The sequence below is a fragment of the Peromyscus eremicus genome, chromosome 2 (assembly GCF_949786415.1).
Source record: "Peromyscus eremicus chromosome 2, PerEre_H2_v1, whole genome shotgun sequence".
Taxonomy (NCBI): Eukaryota; Metazoa; Chordata; class Mammalia; order Rodentia; family Cricetidae; genus Peromyscus; species Peromyscus eremicus.
Window position 1 is genome coordinate 150094364 of NC_081417.1, and position 19154 is coordinate 150113517.

At 49.9% G+C, this 19154-nt stretch overlaps 1 protein-coding gene across 3 annotated transcripts in view; it reads left to right on the forward strand.

Annotated features, from left to right (window-relative positions):
* The first annotated feature begins 3766 nt into the window (after positions 1-3766).
* Tmco4 (transmembrane and coiled-coil domains 4) overlaps positions 3767-19154 on the forward strand; it is an 84550-nt gene continuing 69162 nt past the window's right edge. For 2 of the 3 annotated variants that reach the window (XM_059255281.1, XM_059255284.1), the window contains exons 1-3: positions 3767-3869; positions 7235-7372; positions 14204-14299. In XM_059255281.1, coding sequence (XP_059111264.1) covers positions 7315-7372; positions 14204-14299 — 154 coding nt within the window. In that variant the 5' untranslated portion in view covers positions 3767-3869; positions 7235-7314. Of the gene's footprint in view, positions 3870-7234; positions 7373-14154; positions 14300-19154 lie in introns of those variants that run through there. The other variant, XM_059255282.1, reaches the window with a different exon arrangement.

The window sequence follows — 19154 nt, forward strand, 5'->3', positions numbered from 1 at the left end:
TCTTAAAAACTCCAGGATGTCCCAACTGCTCAGGGCATGGCTCAAGCCACAGGTGGATGGAGGGGACAAACTCTTGGAATGCCTGCAAGGAGGTCACAACAAGGACTCCTGTCTCACTGTGTGGCAGGCTGAGGACGGAGCTCAGTGTTTGCCTGGAATATGTGAAGGCCTGGGTTCCATTCATCCCCAACGCTGCAAAATAAATAAGTGCCCAAGTAAACAAAAGTCCATGTGCAGCACACTGTCCTGAAAATCACAATGCCTCCTTACTTTTCTTAGGAGGTCAGGCAATTCTCAGCGCAGAAAGAGAGTGCTGGGGGGCGGGGTGTGTGTGTGTGTGTGTGTGTGTGTGTGTGTGTGTGTGCATGGACTCAGGCTCTTATAGTCAGCCAGCATGGGCCTGAAGAATACCCTTTTCCAGAGGGTGAGCAGATGGAAAGGGCCTTCAAGCATCTCCCCCATTGGCCTTGGGTGTGTGCAGTTTGGGATGGCTGCCAGTCAGACAGCAAAAGGACGTTGTCTCCCCACCTGCTCCTCCAGGCCCATTGTACTTCCTGGAGACAAAATCCACCCCGAAGTCTTCAGTTGATCAAGGAAATACCATTTGTTACCATTTGGTGGGAGCGTGTTTATCCAGCGCTCACAAGATAGCCAGGCGTTCCCCTAACAGCCAAGTTATGGGTCCCTAACAGCCTTGTGAAGTTGAAACCATGGTGCTCCCTCTTGCAGAGGAAGATACTGCCATCAGAAAGGTGGATTTTCCTGCTTAGGGTTGCACAGCCAGTCTATGCCAGAGATCTTTGGGGAATTAGCCCCGAGTTTTGTCTCAACATGAGGCCTCATTTGTCCACAGAACTACCTGGAGACTGATCGCCACCTATGGGCTTGGGAGAAATGCCATAGAAAATATGAGACAAACTCCAGGAACCAGAGATTCCAGGACTCAAAGATCAGCATTTTAGAAGGAAGATTGATAAAAACGGGATTGGCCTGCTGCCTCCCCCTCCAGCCTTCCCTGTAGGGAATCCTACTGGGGGGAACACTGGAGTACAGGCTTGAGGTGCATCCTCGTGATCACATGACTACTGTCCTGAGCCTTGGCTTGTCGTTTCTGGCCCCCAATCGAGGCATCTTTGGGGTCTCTGGGCAAAGGTAGTCTAGCACTACAGTCCTCTGGGCCTTTGAAGCTGACCTGGCCCCATCTTATGGAACTTCAAAGCTTGGGGACAAGGGTGCAGCCAAGGCCAGTGCTGTCCTGGAGAGGGCAGAGGAATGAGGCAGTGTGACAGGTGAGTGTGAGTGGAAAGAACCAGCTGAGAGGCCCTGGGCTCAGTGCCGGGCTCTGGCCCGTGTTGGAGGAAGTTATAGAATGTATCTGAGCCTTGGTTTGTCCGCTTGATAATGGGAGGGTGGCTCTAGGTTCACCGAGAGACCTTGCCTTAGAAGAAAAGGGTGGAGAATGACAGAGCAGAATGCTGATGCCCTCCTCTGACCTAAAATGAAGGTGGGGTTCACCTCAGTGGTACAGCACTGCTTTGAGAGCCTGGGTCCAACCTCCAGTAAAGAAAAGAGAATCCTTGGCATTTGTCCCCAATCTGATACATTATTTTAATGTCTGCAACTCATATCCTGGTGATACACAACACATTTTTAACCAGTCCATGAACACGTGTTAATCGTTCTCAGATCGCACCTGGAGAACACCATCTCCTTCAGGTCTCTGTGGAGAAGGTGGTGTGACGCCCTCAGACTCTGAATGGTCACCTGGCAGGAGCGAACCATCCTTTTTTATGGATTCTGGGGGATGGAACCTCTGTCCTACTTTCTTATTTTTGAGACACGGTCTCACTAAATTATCCAGGATGACCTTTAACTCACTCTAAAGCCCAGAAAGACCTTGGGCCTGTGATCCCTCTGCCTCAGCCTTGGTAAGTCCCTACAAGTTGCTGTGATTCCAGCCCTTCACCATCAGGCCTGATAATCTGTTTAAACAAAGGCAAACCAGGGCTTAGCTCAGGGTGGCTGCTAACTACACGAAGGACTCAGTCTCTGTGTTGTTTAGCAATGTTGTATGTTAGAAGGGTTTTTGATTGACAGGATAGTTGCAGAGACAGCGGAGGGTTCTTAGCAAAAATCCATGTGCCCGTTGCCCTGGTTTCTAATCTTAACACTGATACATTTGTCAAGATTTTAAAAAAATCAATATTGGTATGTGGCTATTGACTAAATAAAGCAGAGGCTCCATTGATCAGTTTCCTAATTAATGCCTTTATTGTCCCAAAACCCACTAGGGGACCACTTTGTACTGAGTGTAACTTATTTTCTAAAATTACTTTCCATATTGATTTTATTTATCTATTGTTATTCCTTCCTCCATTAGCAAAGGAACCTGATTTTTTTTTAACTTTCAGAATTACATTTATTTACTTATTTATATCAAGACTGTACTACATCAGCCTATGCTGAAATAGGAACAGCAGTTGTCTCACAACTGAAAGCCTGAGAACCTCTTAGTTGCTCAGGCCGAGGCTGGGTACTTCAGCCTGGAACCCTCTGGTCTCTCCTGTCCTGAATTCCTCATAGCCAACAATAGGATCTTTCTAAACTCTGGTTTTTATGGGCGCGCGGGAGGGGGAAGGGGTGGGATAGGCCACCTCCGTGTGGCTATTGCCTGCCCTTAGTGATGCCCAGAATCTCAGCTGGAACCCCTCTGCCCTCCATAACTGATCTTTTTGACCTACAATAACCGGCTAGCTGTTCTTGGTCCTGATTGGCCGATCGGGAGATCAGGTGACAGAGGCCCATGGCATTCCAGAGGGGTCCTGAGTCACAGGCTCTGGGCTGGAATGCTGCGTGTCTGACCTGCCAGCTAGTGTACTATTCCCACTTCCAGCTCCAACCTACCTTCCAGGAGAAAGAGCAACGGCCTTTGGGGTCATTGCTTAGGTCATGGTGACTCATATTCCAACCCTGACCAGGATGGCCTCCCACTTCCTCGCCTGTAAGACTAGGTGTGATGAAAATTCACAGGTTACCAGGGCAACAAGAGCCATCTCCCAAGTGCTGGGACACCATCCCTGAGGCTTGGGCACAGAGCAGCGAATGAGGCATGGGAGACTCCATTTCTGGGCCTTTTAAGTGCTAGTGTGGGATACACAGATTGTAACTTGGCAAACAGGAAAACGATCGACTTCACAGTTTTAAGTACTATGGTTAAAATATTACGGGCCTGAATGCCTGGTGTGCCAATCCATGGCCTTGGAACAAGACCCGGCACATAGGTGCTCAGCAAATATTTGTTAAATGGCTAAAGCTGAGTGAGTGGTTAGGGAAGTCTCACAGGAATGGGGTCCCAAAGTGGAGGCCTGGGGGATGTAAGAGCTGCGGGTACAGACTGGCAGGCAGCATTAGAGAAAGTGAAAGGAGAATCAGGAGGCGTGAATGTTGCAAACTTCACAGAGCAGTGTATGCAGGAGAGAGGCTGCTTCTAGGACAGGCTCTTTCAATGTGTGGAGGCACATTTTGGAAACTTCCCTCTAAGTGTCTGCGCGTAACCCTCTCCTACCAGCCGAGCTCCTGGCGAGCACTTTCTGCAGAGTCCTTCTGCGCTCCGCGTTCTTGCTTCCTGGGGCGCAGATCTGCGGGTCCCTCCCCGAGGCCAGCACCCGGGGTGGTGGCTTTGGTGGCTTAGGTGGCGGTGCGCCCGGCCCAGCCCGGAAGGTCGGAGCTCTGGGGCTGCGCAGGCGGGACCGGCCGAGGCCGGTGTGGGGCGGCTGGGCCTGGGCGAGGCCGGGCGGGGATCGCCGGGGCGGGAGCAACCGGGCCGCCGGAATCCAAGCCGTCGTCCCATCGGCCGCTGCCACCTCCAGGTAAGCCGGCCGGGAGCCTGGAGCGCCCCCAGACCGCGGCCGCTGCGCTTTCGGACCCGGAAGTGCGGGGCGGCAGGAGGGGAAACTGATGCCTGCGGAGCACGCGGGCCAGCACAGCCCAGGGCACCAAACCACTCCCCTAAGGATAAGAGCTGGGCTGGAAGGTTAGAAAGGGTCTTGCCCAAGGTCACTCAGGGTCACTGGATGCCCCCTGCATACTGGGGGCCCCAGGTTCCCGCTCCCGCTCTCCATGTCCCTAGACTCAATTCCCAGAGGCCTGAGAAGCCCCTGAGTCCGGGAAAGGTCCGGCCCCTCTCTTCTGTGGCCGGGGCGTGGCTTCTCGCCCGGCGGGTATTTACAGAACTGGGGACATTTCCTGCTACTGACGTGGGAGCAGATTTTTACAGAGAAAAACGGAAGCTGGGGACAGGGGGGTGAGTTTGGCTAGGACCAGGCAATCGGAGCAAAGAGGATAACAAGAGTGAGCTGGCTCCAGAGTTTGACCCAGGGTTAGATGCAAAGTTGGCCTCCTTGATGTCCTTGTCTTTCCAGGTGTGGCCTGGAGTAGAAGCAGAGCCTGGCTAAGTCTGTAGGTTTGATCCAGAGGCCACTGCTGCCTTGAAGTAGTGGGAACACCAAACCCATGAGACTTCCCAGGCCTCCATTCACTCACTATGTATCTATGGAACACCTACCGTGTGTCAGTGTGTACACTGCTTAGGCTCTGAAGACACAGCAGTGAACAGCCTTCCTCGGGAGCACTCTCCAGAGGATGAATCAGGTGGAGACTGGGCAGACAAGACCACCGAAATGTTCCCAACTACCCAGATGTGGAGAAGGCAGGGACCCGGGGACCCTTCCTCATAGTTAGAACAGTACTAAACCTTCTGAAGGTCTATGCCTCATTGAAATGCTTCTTCCAGCCTGAGTTTCCCACTTCCCAAAAATCTGGGGAATAGGTTAATGAATCTCTGGGCCTAACAGATGCCCTCAGTGAACCTAGGAACCTGGCAAAGCGTGCTCCTGCCGCTTCCTCTCCCCGTCGCCTTGGGTGTCTTCTTGGACCTATGTTTCCTTATATAACACAAAGGGATCATAATTCCTCCTGGTGCTGAAGATACTGTCAGAATGCTTCGTGAACGCAAAACCACAGTACAGAGGGTCTTTACCAAGTCAAAAGTAAATTAAATACCAAGTGTGGTGGCGCACGCCTTTAATCCCCACACTTGGGAGGAAGAGGCAGGCAGATCTCTGTGAGTTTCAGACTGGCCTGGTGTACCTAGCGAGTTCCAGAACAGCCAGGGCTATGTAGAGACCCTGTCTAAAAAAAAAAAAAAGGAGGGGGGATTAAAATATTTGCTTTGAGTGCTAGAGATCAAGTACCTCAAGCAAGCAAAGATGGCTTTCTTCAGAGGTCTAGCGACTTGATAACCTGTTCTTGCTCTCAGTGGAGAAATCTTAGAAGCAGAGCTGGGGGTGGCTGAGTTCCAGGTGAGGAGGCTGAGGCTCCCTCTGGGGTTGGAAACACAACGCACACCTCACACTCTGCATTTCCGGTTTGTGCACTCCTACAGACTCACACAGGGTCAGACAGTCGGGTTGTGTTCCTCAGCTTCCTGAGTGGTCCCCAGCAAGCCGTGGCCTAACGGGAACACCTTGGCTTCATTTACAAAATAATCTGTCTGCAAGCTTGGCAGGGGACTGGAGCAGAGCAGGGCCATGTCTGGCACCCTTGGGACTGTTACAGGCCCAGGCTTCAGTGTGTGGCTGAGAGGACACAACAGAATGGTTTAGGTTGCTGTGGCTCTGCCTGTACCTGGATACCATGGGACTGGGAAGGCTAGACCAGAGCCTGGGTGGGCAGCTGTGGGACCTGAAGACGGTCCATTACATTAGGCAGTTAATAGTCATCTTACGTGCCTTCAGTAGTTTTTGTTTTCTTGGAGACAAAGTCTCGTGTAGCCCAGGCTGGTCTTGAACTCATTATGTGGCCAAAGACCACCTAGCTCTTCTGGTCATCCTGCCTCCACCTCCTGGGTGCTGGGATAAAATATGTGTGCCCTCACACCTGACTTTGTGATGCTAAAAATAGCACACAGTGCTTCAAGCAGGCATGAATAGCACACAGAATGCCTCAAGCACTCTCCCAACCGAGATCCCTGGTCTCTGAGACACTGCTATCCAGCAAAGGTTGGGGGAGCAGAGGAGTGGGGTCCTGGCTCCTTGAACCTGGTACAGCAGGCAGAGTTCACCCTGTTCCATTTGACCTCCTCACACTGGCAGCTGGACCGAGGCCATGGTGCCTCTGCCTAAAACCTGCCCGGCTCCCTGTTTTCTTAGGGTAAAGAGCAAAATTCATGTGTCACGGACTCCAAGGTCCTTCCCCTGTGCCTGCTCTAGCTCAGAGTGCCCACCAACAGTCCCCTGCCTTACCTCCTCGCTGCCCCTTTTCCTGATAAACATCGTGCTCATCAGATTTTAGCCCAGCCCAGCTCTGTGTTCCAAAGGCCCAGGCCACTCTAGTCATGGGATCTGTGTGTCAGAGGTTAAGCCCAGGTGGCAATGAACTCTCATTTCTACCCCACATGTGCTAGGGAGCGCGTGACTTCTAGGATCTGGTCTGAGGCTGCTTGCTAGGTGTTCAGTAGTGAAAGCCATTGATAGAAAGAACCTTTTGAGAAAGCTGAGGACCTTGTTGGACATAAAACTACATTTCCCTTTGCAAGGATATACTGAAGTCTTTTCTCAGCTGTGGAGAGAGGCATTCATCATTCATTGATTCATTGATTCATTCATTCATTCATTCGTTCAGCACTGTCTCTGCCAGATGCTATCGCAGGGTACCTCAAGTAACATAACCCAAGTGCCACTTTCTAGTTGGAGTGACATCATCTTGATTCACAGCAGATCTCAACCTAACGCTGTGACCCTTTAATACAGTTCTTCATATTGTGGTGACCAATTATTTTGTTGCTGCTTCATAATTGTAATTTTGCTACTGTTAGGAATCCTAATGTAAATATCTGATATGTGATCCCTGAGGGGGTCTTGAGTCACAGGTTGAGAACCACTGATCTTGAGTAAACAAATCAAGACAGAAGAGTTACCCAGGGCCGAGGTGATGGGGTTGCAGTGAACCTAGAGCTCTCATGGGACGTGGGGGAGTGGAGTGGACTGACAGAGACACACTGATGCCCTGGGCTTGAGCCACTGACTCCCTGACACTTTTGGCCAGGGAGGCAGGCACATGGAAGAGGTAGAACCCACGTTAGCACTACAAACCCAGGAAGGCTCATGGCAGAGGAAAAAGTATCCTGGGTTCTCTTTTATTTATATTTATTTATTTATCTTATTGTATTTTTCAGTTCTTGGAGCCCTGGTGTGTGCTAGACAAACACTCTGTCACTGGACTACATTCCAGCCAGAACTTGGAATCTGAAGTCACATGCACTTAGGGTTCGTGGTGGGACTGCCGCATGCCAGTGATGTGACCCCCACTTTTGGTGAGCATTGGCTTCGTCGTGTCGGGTGTGGATGGGGATGGCGTGTTCCTCATAAGGATGCTCTGAAGCACAAAGGGTTGTGACAATCTGCCCCAGGGAATCTTAGCAGATTTTGTTAGCATGATTACAATGTATAAAAGGCCCCACTTGGACATGGGGACACAGACCAAGGGAGGCTGAGTGGCTTCGGTGAGGGGGTTAGTTGCCCCCATGGCCATCTGGGGGAAAGAACATTTCACGAAGGGACAGGCAGTGCAAAGGCCGTGGCCTCGCAGTGTCTGGGGGACGTGGGACCAGCAGGACAGTGTGGCAACAGCAGAGTGAGGGAGGAGGAAACAGACAGGAGGGTAGTAAGGCCATAGGACCAGATTGCCTATGGCCCTGTCACCTTCGTCAAGGCCTGGACGGGGTGAGAAAGGGCTCTTCCAAGGGTTGGAAGCAGAGGAGTGCATGCAGTGTGACTTCTTTGGGATGGTGCTGTCTTCAGGACACATGATGAGTGGCGATAAGCGAAGGCAGAAAGACATGGGGGACTAGTGAGGAGGCTCCTCTGTGCCCCCCATGAGAAATGGTGGTGGTGTGTGCCAGGGCCCCAGCAGGAAGAAAGGGAGCAGTGGCAAATGTGGACACAGACCACAAGGGCCTGTCCTGCACGCATCCTCCCTTCCTGTCCCACTCCAGGCTGCTGAAGGGAGGCGATGGTACCTTCCAGGCCCAACATCTCCTCCTTCTGGTATGTAAGGTGGTTGTCCCAGACCCTCTGGGCTCTTCTGTGTTGGAAGTGTTGCTATGGAGATCTCCTAACAAACTTCATTTATCTCTAGCTTCCAGCTAGACTTTGAGGTAGAGGTATGGAGTGATTATTGTGTTGGGGTGGGGGAGAAGCAGGGGGAGAAGCAGGGGGAGCTAGAGTCCTTGCTTCTAGAAGCTTCTTATCTTTTTTTTTATGTGAGAAGATTTTATTCAAATCAGAACTTGCATTTTTTTTTTATAAAGAGATTTATTTATTTATTATGTGTACAACATTCTGCCTCCATGTATGCCTGCATGCCAGGAGAGGGCACCAGATCTCGTTACAAATGGTTGTGAGCCATCATGTGGTTGCTGGGAATTGAACTCAGGACCTCTGGAAGAACAGCCAGTGTTCTTAACCTCTGAGCCATCTCTCCAGCCCCAAAGCTTCTTATCTGATGAGTAGGTGTGTGTGTGTGTGTGTGTGTGTGTGTGTGTGTGTGTGTGTGTGTGTGAGAGAGAGAGAGAGAGAGAGAGAGAGAGAGAGAGAGAGAGAGAGGACAGACAGACAGAGACGCAGAGAGAGAGTTTGCAATTATACTCTTAAAGGTTTAAGGAGGCTGCTGTGGATCTGTGTTGAAATGGACTTTTGAGATAAATGTTTTTCTTGGCCCTGTGCTTGGGGTTTTTAGTCTCCAGCCCTCCCTAGACACCATAGCCATCTCTCTATTAATTATCTGGTTGCCCTGTAGAATCATCTAAAAATTCACTCATGACCAGAACAAGGAGAGAAAAAACACCTCCTCCTGTTCACATGAGCGCGCGCGCGCACACACACACACACACACACACACACACACACACACACATTCCTATCATATCTGACCTTGACTTTCACAGACTGCTCACAGCAAGAGCCACAGCTGGAAAAACATTAGTTCATTCTTGTGTGGGGTCTTATAAAGAAAGGCCTGGGCCTGGGCCGTGCAGTGTTAGGATGACTTAAAGCATGATATTGACCTTGCTTGATGGCCTTTTCCATGCTGGCTTTGGGATTTTCTTCTTCCCCTAAGAAGAAATCACACTGCGTTTTTTTGGGTGCCAGTCAGCAAACGCCCACTGGGTGCTCAGCACTGGTGCTGGCTGGGCACAAGGCTACTATTTATGGAATGCCTGGCTCTCAGTCCCAACAGTGACAAAATCACTTGACCAGCATTTTCCTTAGTGGTAGATAATGTGCCTGGTTGGCTAAAAGTCACAATCGTCGAGGATAGGAATGAGGACTTTCCAGAGCCATCCCTGTCCGGCATGAGTCTGGGTTCACAGCCTCACTGTGGGTGGGGCGGCTCTCAGACTGTAAAAGTTGTTCCCCTGGCATACGATGTTCTTCTAGATCAAACATGGACCTTGCTTGGAGTCCTTGGATGTCTTTACAATACCTGGACACGATCCCCCGGAGACTCTGGGAAATGGTGGCTACTCCCACCCTCATGACCTCCTGTCCCTGGTGCTGCTGGGAAACCCAGGGCACACAGACGCTGGGACCAGCAGCATGGTTTTCTTGCCACAGGAATCCGGTGTTTCTTAGCATCAGTGTCTGCTCACACGCACTTGAGGATCTCGGTTTAACTTTGGGCTGAGTCCTGATCTTAACCCACGGCAAGGAGTGGAGGCTCCCTGGACCAGTGCACACAGCTCAGGCGGTGCTCCCTCCCCTCCCCCACAGGTGCCTCCACACTCCTTAGGTAGAGGGGAGGGGCGCAGCCCAACCAATCACATAACCCAGAGCTGGAACCCCAGGCTCCTTCATCCCTACACTGTAGATGGCTGAGCATTGCCTCTGGCTGTCTGTTTTACTGACCTGCCTGTTGGTCAAGCAATGGAACATTTTGGTGACCTTGGTCCCACTGAGTTGGTTTAGGCTACATGGAGCTGTCGTTCTGACCTAAAACACCCCCTGCCCAAGGAGAAAGTAACAGAACTGTCATTTAATATCTTTTTCTAGTCCAGGGAGATGGGATCAGCAGGTATAGGTGCCTACTGCCAATCTTGAGGGCCTGAGTTTGATCCTGGGGTCCTAAACAGTGGAAGGGGAGAACCATCATCCGCTGGTTGTCTTCTGACTTCCACATGTGCACTGTGGCATGTGTGCCTACACACACACACACACACACACACACACACACACACACACACACAGAATGTAATTCTAAGTTAATTGATTTATCTCTTTTCATTATAATGATAAGCTCATGACAGACTATGTTAGAAAATTAGAACCCAGTAACCTCTAGTTCCTTGGCCAAGAGAAAAGGGTCATGAACATTTCCCTTCAGGTCTTTTTACTCTGTAAACATTTTGTAAAATGTAACTAGAGGGCTGAAGAGAGGCCCCGCTCCTAAGAGCGCTTGCTGCTCTTCCGGAGGACCCAAACTCAGTTCCCAGCACCCACATCAGGTTTCTCACAACTATGTGTAACTCCAGCTCTAGAGACCTGATGCCTCTGGACTTCTCAGGCACCTGGACTTGTGTCACATAGCCATATGCAGACACTTGCCCCCCACCCCACCCCACCCCCACCCCCACCCCTGCACATAAAAATAAATAAATAAAAAAAATTTAAAGAATAACTCTAATTACGTATCTGGTAATATGCTAAGTTTTTTCTCTAGGAAAAAAAAAATCAGGATTTGTAGCCTTTGCCAATTCCTGTGGTGTAAATGCCCTCACTGTCAGTTCCAGGCTAACAGCAGCACTGGACACAGAGCTGGGAAGAGAACTGATGCTCACGGGCCAGCCTGAGCCAGCTTCACCCCCATGTCTGATGGTTCCATAATTAATTCAATGAGATTCCCAAAGATTCAAAGGTTTCCGTCAGGATCACTTGGCCCTCCTGTTGGAGCCTGTGGCAGCTCAGGGCATCATGGTGGGGATGTAGGGTGGAGGAAATCTGTTCATCCCACAGTAGCCAAGAAGCAGAGAGTTAGGAAATGGTGGAGCCGGTAGACCCCAATGACGTCACTTCCTTCCACTGGGCTCCCCTCTTAAAGATTGCCCTGTCACCCCGCCTTCAAACACGGTAGCAGACTGAACACCAAGCCCTCCCTCTCCATGTGGACATGTGAGGGGAGGTTATAAACTGCAGCAATATTCTAAATTTTAAAGGTCTTTTTTTTCTGATCTTAAAATCAATATTCACCCATTATTAAGAATTCACAAAACACAAACATAAAAGAAAAATAGGAAAATAACCCTGAATTCAACCTCTATCTCTGTGGAGTGGGCCATGGTCAGCTCCTGTCACAGGTTTCACACACACACACACACACACACACACACACACACACACACACACGCACACACGCATATGGCACCTTCTAGAAAGTTCAAAGGAGTTTATGGCAGAAAACAGTAGAAATACACTCACATCCCTGACAGTTTACCTCTCAGGAATGATTTTGGAAAATGCCCTTATCATGTTTTTTCTCTCTGCATGTTTTTATGTGATTAGATTCAATTTAAATCTCCTCAGTTTTAGGGATTCTTGTGCACCGATGAAGTATTTAAAATTTGGTTAGCTTTTTTTTTTTTTTTTTTTTTTTTTGGTTTTTTTCGAGACAGGGTTTCTCTGTGTAGCTTTGCGCCTTTCCTGGAACTCACTTGGTAGTCCAGGCTGGCCTCGAACTCACAGAGACCCACCTGGCTCTGCCTCCCGAGTGCTGGGATTAAAGGCGAGCGCCACCACCGCCCGGCTTAAAACTTGGTTAGCTTTTAAAAAGGCAAAAAGTAATATTCTTTGCTGGATGTGTGTGCTGGCTAGTTTTATGTCAACTTGACTCAAGCTGGGGTCATCTGAGAGGAGGGAACATTCGTTGAGAAAATGCCTCCATAAGATCAGGCTCTGGGCAAGCCTGTAGAGCATTTTCTTAATTAGTGATTGATGGGGGAGGGCCCAGTCCATTGTGAGTATGAGCACCCCTGAACTGATGGTTCTGGGTTCTGTAGGAAAGCAGGCTGAGCAAGCCAGTAAACAGCTCCCCTCCATGGCCTCTGCATCAACTACTGCCTCCAGGTTCCTGCCAAGCTTGAGTTTCTGCCCTACCTGCATTCCATGATGAACAGTGAAATGGAATTGTGAGTGGAATAAACCCTTTCCTCTCCAAGTTGCTTTTGGTCATGGTGTTTCATCACAGCAACAGAAACATTAACTAAGACAGAAATTGGTACCAGGAGTGGGTCATTGCTGTGACAGACCTGACCATGTTTTGAGGGGATTGTGGAAGGACTTTGGAACTTTGGACTAGAAAAGCCATCAAGTGCTCTAACCTTGGTGAGCTGTTCTATGGGATCTTGGAAAACAACAGTATTGGGAGAAATGTAGACAGTGAAGGCCTGGCTTCTGAAGTTCCAGAGGGAAGTTTGAGGGTCCCTTAAAGACTTGATTGCCGGGCGGTGGTGGCACACACCCTTAATCCCAGCACTCGGGAGGCAGAGCCAGGCGGATCTCTGTGAGTTCAAGGCCAGCCTGGTCTACAGAGTGAGATCCAGGACAGGCACCAAAACAACACAGAGAAACTCTGTCTCAAGGAAAAAAAAAGACTTGATCAGAGCCATTGCATATTTTGGAATAAGAATCTGTGGTTCTGGTCAGCTGGGGCTGAAGAATCAGCTGTGGTTAGCAAGAGACCAGAACCACTAAAGTGAAAACCTTTACTTTGCTGGGATAATTGATGCTGGTCAGCTGGAGCTGAGAAATTATTGGTGACTAAGACAAGACCAGCAGCATCACTGAGGTGCAATCTTCTGGGAAGTGTTTCCTGAGAGTCAGCATACAGAAGCTGTGGTTCAGAGGCAGTCAAAGTTGTACCTTGTGCTGGTAGCTGAACAGGGTCACGTATCAAAGTCTCCCACAGTACTGGCTTTGAAGGCATGCAGGGGTGATGGAGAACAGCTGGGGCTTGGCACTGTGAGAGGCCAGGAGCGGCCATTGGTGCAGGTGCAGCCAGAGTAGCAGTTGAAGGCCCAAGGTTGAAGGGGTCATGGAGAGAAGTTGAGGGATTGGCACCATAAAGAGAGCCCAGGAAAGGCTATTGGAATGCAGCCCCAGTTGCTATAGAAGATTCCAGCATTTTGGAGATGCCAGTACCATGTTACACAATGACTTTTTAAATAGGAGAAGAAAAAAAAAGAAAAAGAACAAAGTACAAGAAGAACACTCCCTGCTTTCAAGGCTTCTAAAGCTACATGAAGGCACAAAGATAGACAAACAGATCGCCAGACAAAGCAGAGACACAAGACACCCAGACATACGGACAATGATTCCCAACAAAGGTGTAAAGGCCAATGGCCAGGCATAGTAACTCATGTCTGTAATCTTAGCAGTTAGGAGACCTGGGAGGCAGAGGCAGGTGGATCTCTGGGAGTTTGGGTCCAGCCTGATCTACATAATGAGTCCCAGGCCAGTCAGGGCTACATAGTGAGTGTCTATCTTATAAAAAGATCTGGATAGCCTATGCAACTTAGTGGACTCTGTGTGTGCATGCGTGCATGCGTGTGTAAGGGAAAGAAAGGGTTGTAGCTCATTGGTAGAGCTCTTGCCTAGCACATGTGTGAGGCAATGTTGAAACAAATGGACAGACTGGAGTCCAAGTCGTTTGACATTTGGGGGTGCCCTGGTTCAGAACCAGCCCTGAGTGATCTCATGCACAGCCCCATCTCCCTTTCCATTTGAGATCCAGTGAGGGTGTGGAAAGTTTCCCATCTAACCTCAGCTCATTAGCTTGTTCACAAACAGGTGTTTTCTGAGCAGCTGCTCTGCTGGACGCTTCATGGACCCAGCGAGCTGCCGTACAGAGAGATAATTCCTGCCTGTGGTGACCAGGCTAACCCAGGGACCAAGTGTAGCCACAGCCCAAGGCACAGGGACATCTGTGAGATGGTCCGAGCTGTGCCTGGCACTCTGAGGCTGCCTGCTGCTGTGCTGGGACAGGCACCTGAGTGAGTCAAGGGGCACAGCCCAGGTTGACTGCCCCTTCTCCCACCTGCTCCAGGTTCCACACCCTCTGGACCCATGGCTGGTTTTTCTCGTTTGGTCTCTAGAGCAATTTGCATATTTCCTTGAAGAACCCTCTGAAGCCGAACAGCCTGTCCTGGGACTTAGAGAAAGGGACGCCCACGTTGGTTCTCCAGACCTGGGTAAGGACCCTGGGGCTTTCCTTTGCTGCATTTCTTTAAAGTCTCTCTCTCTCTCTAGCCTAGAGTCCCCACGAGGGGAGCCATTGTCTGTCTGACTTGGCATAGTCCCCCTGTGTCCCCACCAGACAGCCTGGTGTCAGGCACCTGGTAAGTGCCAGTACATGCTTCTTAAATCTTACATGCGGTTAGTTTGTAGTGGGGATGGACACTTAGGACTGACTTGGGCCCCAAGAAACGGCCTCTTTATGTTTTCTACATGCTCCTAGTGGATTCTTTTGACTTCTGTTTCAAAGTGAGGTCAAATGTAAAGGAAGTTACAGAACTAATGCTGGAAACTCCTGTGTTCCCTCACCCCCTCCCTGGGTGGCCACTGCCTTTGAACACGAGAAAAGCCTTCCCTGGACCAGTGGGCCCTGCATGGTCACCATGACAGCTACCCCCAGTATCTCATGAGTTGGACCGTCCTCCATGCCCATTGATAGAGCCCTGGCTTCCCTGGAGAATCTCTTTGATGCTTCAAAATCCTGTCTCTCTTCTGCCTTGAGGTCTGCCACATGCTGTCCCCTCTGCACAGGACATGTCCTTCCGGCCCACCCACCCTATCTAATTTGCTCCTGTTTGTCCTTCAGGTCGCATCCTTGTCTTGTCTTTTCCAACTACAGCTTTGCTTTGGCAACCTTTCATCTCTCATATTAGTACAGTGTTTATCCACCCCCATTTTGAGATGGGGTCTCACTCTGTAGCCCTGGCTATCCTCAAACTCAGAGATCTGCCTGCCTCTGCCTCCCAAGTGCTGGGATTAAAGGCATATGTCACCACACCCAGCTCTTTCCTGGCTTCTTTAGTGCACTGGACCTGAGTGAGAGTCTTGATCCCTCCCCTTCTTTTCTTTTTTAAGATTTAAAAATTTTTATTTTATGTGTATGTGTGTGTGCCCGAATGTATGTATATACACGTACCATGTGTGTGCAGGTGCCCACAGAGGTCAGAAGGCACCAGATATCCTGGATCTGGAGTTACAGGTGGTTGTGAGCCACCATGGCCATGCTGGGATCCAAATCTGGGTCCTCGGCAAGAGCAGCAAGGGCTCTTAACCACTGAGCCATCCCTCCCCTTCTCACTTTGTAACTTTGAGCATTAATGTGACTACCATGTCACTGCGTGTCAGTGTGTTGTCATCTGTCTCCCAGCAGGAAGGAAGCCTCTCCATTCTGCAGCAAGTGTGTTGGATGCCTGCAGTGTTCTAAGCCAGAGAAAGCTAGTGGGAACAGCAAGGGCGCCATCTTACATTCTGTGTGTATGCACAGGCGAGCCAATCTGGGAAAACACACTCTTTAGTTATTAATAAGCATTATTAAAATAGAGCAGGGTGATGGAAGAGAGGGGCAAAGACACTTTTAGGTGGTCAATGAAGGCTTCCCAGAGGAGGTGACATTCAGGCTGAGGCCAGATGTGATGGCAGGGGAGGGGGGTCCCAGGCAGGGGGCAGGGCAAGTGCAGAGGCTCAGAAGAGAGCAACTTGCAGATGTGAGAGCAGAAGGGCAGCCAGCATGGCTCGGGAGTGAGGGACCAGACAGTCCCCAGGCCACAAGAGAGGGTTCTACAACAGATGGAGCATGGAAGCCAGTGGTTCTCAACATGTGGGTCACGACCCCTCTTGGGTTGCATATTGGATTTACCTTACAATTCATGACATGAATAAATTTATAGTTATGAGGCAGCAACAAAATAATTTCATGGTTGGGGGTCACCACAACGTGAGTGGTTGAGAACCACTGAGGTGGGCCATCGTTGGGAAGCTTTTAAATAGGAGAGTGACAGCATCAGTGTACTTGACACAAAGGCCACTAGGTGCTTTGGAGGGGATCAGCAGGGCACTGTGGAGAATGAGCCGGTGAGTCTGGCCAGAGTGGAGCTTTCAGAGTGAGCCTAGCACACTCCTCCTGCCCCGTGGTTAGGAACGAGCTGGCACACATTTGTCTGGGAACGAGCTGGCACACATTTGTCTGGTCACAGACTGCTTTTCCTTCAACAGAGAACTAACTGGAGCTCCCCCAGATGCCAGCGCAGTACAATACCATCTTGGGCTCCCCTGGGTGACAGGTGCAACTACCACTGCCCGCACACAGCAGAGATGGCTGGAGCTGCCGACCTGAAGACCCCTTACCCCACCACTGTGTTGGCAGCTGGTCCTCAGGACCGGGTCAACCCACTTTCAGTCCCCAACCTAGATTCCTAGAGCGAGCACTGGAGACGAGTCTTCCTGGGTGACTTTGGTAAAGGTCTTAACCTCTCTGGTCCCCAGTTTCTCCATCTGAGACAAGGGAAGGAAGTTTCACAAGCTGGGGTAGAGGAGAGAAATAGAGGCTTGGAATCAAAAGTCGGAGTCGGGTCTCATCATTCATTACTTTGTAACATTGGGGAAGGGGCGTGGCCTCCCCGAGCCCACCCCTCAGCTGTAGGAGGGATCCCTACTGCCTCATTCCCTGCCTACTTAACCTTACGTGGTACTTGTAAGAATTAAATGGGCCGGGCAGTGGTGGCGCATGCCTTTAATCCCAGCACTTGGGAGGCAGAGCCAGGCGGATCTCTGTGAGTTCGAGGCCAGCCTGGGCTACCAAGTGAGTTCCAGGAAAGGCGCAAAGCTACACAGAGAAACCCTGTCTCGAAAAACAAACAAACAAACAAAAAAAAAGAATTAAATGGATTAGAAAATGCTTTGCAAACTGATTCACTGTTAAAAAATATAAATTCTGGGCCGGGCGGTGGTGGCGCACGCCTTTAATCCCAGCACTTGGGAGGCAGAGCCAGGCAGATATCTGTGAGTTCGAGGCCAGTCTGGTCTACAGAGCAAGATCCAGGACAGGCACCAAAACTACACAGAGAAACACTATCTCGAAAAACAAAAAAATAGATAGATAGATAGATAGATAGATAGATAGATAGAAAATTTCAGAGACTAATATGAGTCTAATTTACCCTAAATGAAGTTGGTATTTAAGGGCATTCTTTAAAAAAAAAAAAGTTTGTTGCTGGGTGGTGGTGGTGCACACCTTTAATCTCAGCACTCGAGAGGCAGAGGAGGCAGATTTCTGAATTCGAGGCCAGCCTGGTCTACAGAGTAAGTTCCAGGATAGCCAGGGATATACAGAGTAACTGATTCTCAGAAAACAAAACAAAACATTTGTTGCTTCTAACTAACTATGTTTTGAAAACTAATGCATTATTGGTTATGGACGGTTGAGATATATATATATATATATATAAAATACCTCAGCTGGATAAGAACAAACCTGTGGGCTGAGGACAGTGTGAGGTTGGCTATGAAACTCAGACGTTCTTAGAATCATGACCCTTATTTCAAACAGAGGCAGTGGCCCAGAGTTTAGCCTGGCTCTGTCTGTCTGCCACTTGGTGGCTGTGTGACCCAGGCCCATGGCTTCTCCTCCGAGGCTGCTGAGGATGTGCAAACTGTACATTATGGCCCTTCTTACCATCTGGAGTTAGAAGCCCAGCCCCAGCACCCAGGGACAGACGGCTTAGTCTTCAAGATTAGATCTGTATATCCCAGGATGGCCTCCAGCTGTATATGGCCTGGAGTGACCTTAAACTTAGGATCCTCCTGCCTCTACCTTCCAAGTGCTGTGATTACGGGTGTGTATCCCACACCTGATGTATGCAGTACTGGGGATGGACCCAGGGCCAAGTGCATGCAGGGCAAGTACTCAGCTGTATTCCCAGCCCAGTATTAGTTTTTATTGTTTGTTATACCCATGCTGTGTTTCAGGCACCAGAGAAACATTTGTTTCTTTGATGGGTGTCCTAGGCATTCTTTTTGTGTGTGTGTGTGTGTCGGAGTCTCACTGTATAGCCCTGGCTAGCCTAGATCAGGCTGGTCTGGAACTCAGAGATCTGCCTACCTCTGCCTCCCAAGCACTGTGGTGAGAGGCGTGTGTGCCACCACACCCAGCGGCATTCATTTCTTTAACAAGTACTTTGTAGTGTGAGCCCTGGACCCAGCTCTGATCACACGTGGGCTCTGTTGGTGACTGAGGAGTGGCTTTCCTGGACAGCTTCACAGTCACCTTTCAGTGAAGAACATCTAAGTTTGGTGAGGTGGAATTGCCAGGGTCTCCTCTCTGTCAGGTGGAGAGGACTGGAGGTCCATGAGGGTCTGAACGCGTGTTCTTATCCCAGATCTTGGATGCTTGGGGTGCATCCTTCCCTGGATCTTTCTTCCTGCTCCTCGCTTGGGTGCCTGGCTGGGCTTGGCTCGCCCCCTTCTCCTCCCTGCTTTTCTATGCCTCCCTTCTCCTCAAGGAATGAGGAGAGCTTCCCTCTCTACCTCCCCTCCTTCACTCATCCAGATGAAGTACACACCATGCTCATGGATCTAAAGTACACACCTCATGATTGTTGATCATATTTATACACTTGTAACCACCACCCAGGTCAAGATAGGGCACATTTTCATCACCCAGAAGCCTCCACATGTCCTTTGGAGACACTGTTTCTGTCTTCTGTCACTGTTTACTCTTTCTTACCTATGTGTCCACATCCTATCCTCGAGACCCAGCCACATGCAGGGTATGTATGGCTTTCTGCTAACTGTGTCTTGTCTGGGGATGTGTCTCTGTTATGATGGTTTCCTCCAGGGTTCATTCTTTTTCATTACTATGTAGCGTTCCATGGTCATGTGACTCAATCTACACCCTCTGCTGTGGGTGTCATTTAGGCTGCTTTCAGTTTGGGACTATGGTCACTTCTTGGTGTCATGTGGGGATAGGTTGTAGAACCACTCACAGACACCCCAAATGTGGTGATGCTCAAGTCCCCTTGTCCAAAGCAGCATAGT